The 2104-nt window shown below is 41.7% G+C and overlaps 1 protein-coding gene across 9 annotated transcripts in view; it reads right to left on the reverse strand.

Annotated features, from left to right (window-relative positions):
- Positions 1-2104, reverse strand: part of CHD6 (chromodomain helicase DNA binding protein 6) — a 188458-nt gene that overhangs the window by 31662 nt on the left and 154692 nt on the right. For 8 of the 9 annotated variants that reach the window (XM_023534463.1, XM_023534459.1, XM_023534464.1 and 5 more), the window contains one exon: positions 259-319. The exons of the other annotated variant lie outside the window; for it this stretch is intronic. In XM_023534463.1, the coding sequence (XP_023390231.1) occupies positions 259-319 (61 nt within the window). The remainder of the gene's footprint in view (positions 1-258; positions 320-2104) is intronic. 9 annotated transcript variants of the gene reach the window in all.

Here is a 2104-nt window from a genome sequence, read left to right on the forward strand (position 1 = left end):
TTCTCATACTCCATCCTGATTTCACGCATTATTGTATTATCATTGATTTTGCATTTGCATTTCAATGCAGGTGGAGGAAGCTTGACAGAGCCATATTAAAGTCCACGTATGACACCAGAAGAGATTGATGAAGGTCAACTTACTTGGCTTTTTAAAAGAGCCTCCTTAAAAAACAGCATTTTTATTACACACGAACTCCACAATAACTATAAACTGAGGTCTTACTTTGCTTCGCTTTCAGAAAGACCCAAGTCTCACCTGCCCGGCTGTCATCCTTCTTTTCACTAAAAATGCCATCGCCTCCATCACTGGAACTCTCCTAGGGATAAATGAAGCCATGCCATCAGCAAAACTGCAACTCGGAAGAAAACCCCTCAGACAGCCCCATGAAGAGTAACCACGCACAAGAGACACCTCCTGCCCACGAACACCTCAAAGACCGGAATGGGCCCTGAAAAGCTTGCTTGTGCACAGTTTTAAAAGTGCCAGAAAGCAGTTTATTTAAAACGAGCATTCCCTCCCTGCATTCCGGAACTGTGTGGAATGATGCCGCTACAGAGAATTGCAGCTTAAAGAATGATGAACTTGAATGTTCTCCCTGGCGATGATATTTTACAAGCACAATTTTAGCCGTGAATTTAAATATTTGCTTTACCATCATCACTTTCAATTTGTCATTTCACAAAGGTTTTGCTTGCATTTTTGTTGTGAAAAAATATCACGCTCGTGTTCATTACGGTTTGCTTACTTCACAGCAACAGACGCTATTTCCCTAAAACATGACTGCTCCAGGCATGAGACCCGATGGTGCAAAATCTCAGGAATCTAAAATTAAAATCACGATCTGAGGCTCCAAGTGAATGTGGAGTAATATCATAGACCCAGAGCTTTTCTAAGTTGCAACGTTTGTCAGACTCGCTCTAATGGATTCATTCCTTCATGAACCCTGTCTTATAAGCTCCTTATACATAAGGCGCGTGGGAGTTTGGGAATGAGAGAGGAGATAGTGTTATTTTTCAACTGGACTCTATTTTTGAGATGAAAACTTCTTGTTTTTTTTGACTAGTATCTTTTGACCTGAATGATGAGAGAATAACCCCAGGATTCAAGATTTTGGCCATGTTATAGCACAGGTCAGCAAATTGTGGCCTGCAGATTGCTTTGTGTGGCCCTCAACGTAATAGGTTTTTCACTTTTATAGGAAAGAAGAAAAAGAAAAAGGGAAAGGAGAAAAGGAAGAGGGAGGGGGAGAGAAGAACATGTGACAGACTGCACACGGCCCCAGGCCCAAGGTATTTACTATTTGGTCTGTTATGGCTGCTGCCCCCTGGACGAGCACACACAGCACAGGAGACTGGTAACCTAGTTACGGCGGGAATGAACAGGCACATACAACTGACAATAGTTAAAATTCAAACCAACCACTCTTTTGGGCCCCATGGAAGGACCTGAATGAGAAAACTCTGAACAGGCGAAGAGAAGCAGGGGTGCATTTTCCGAGCGTATTTCTTTCTCACCAGAATAGTAAGAATGTGTAATATGACCAAATGCGTTACTTAAGTGCCGTGCAAAACCCTTCACATGACATCTTATTTAATTCTCAGATCTGCATCATGAGGTAGAACTATTACTACCCTCATTTTACAGATGCAGAAAACAAGCCATAGAAAGCTGCTGTGACTTGCAAAGTCACACAGCCAGCAAGTGGCAGAGCTGGGTTTCAAACACAGTTGTCTGATGAGCGCCTACACTTTCAACCACTAAGTTACAAAAAAAGAGCAAAAAGAGAGTCTAGGTTAAACATTTGTTTTAAAGAGTGAAACATTTAGAATCGGAGAACAGTAGTTTAATCTCTCTTCCTTGGCCAAAGTGTTTCCTGCCATCCTAACGTCAGTGAAGAGTGGAAACCGTAGGCTGATCCACTGTGCCATTCTGAAGTGGCACTTAAATATGCCACCTCATTGTCTCCCATTGTTTAGGTAGTTAAAAAAATAATCAACCATACTTTATATCCTTTCCCGCCACAAAGAACATTTTTGAGTAGCCTCACAGTATCCACAGAGATCCTTTGAATGCTGAAGTTTATAATTAAAGACTCTTCCAG

This window comes from Pteropus vampyrus, unplaced genomic scaffold (assembly GCF_000151845.1).
Source record: "Pteropus vampyrus isolate Shadow unplaced genomic scaffold, Pvam_2.0 Scaffold125, whole genome shotgun sequence".
Lineage (NCBI taxonomy): Eukaryota > Metazoa > Chordata > Mammalia > Chiroptera > Pteropodidae > Pteropus > Pteropus vampyrus.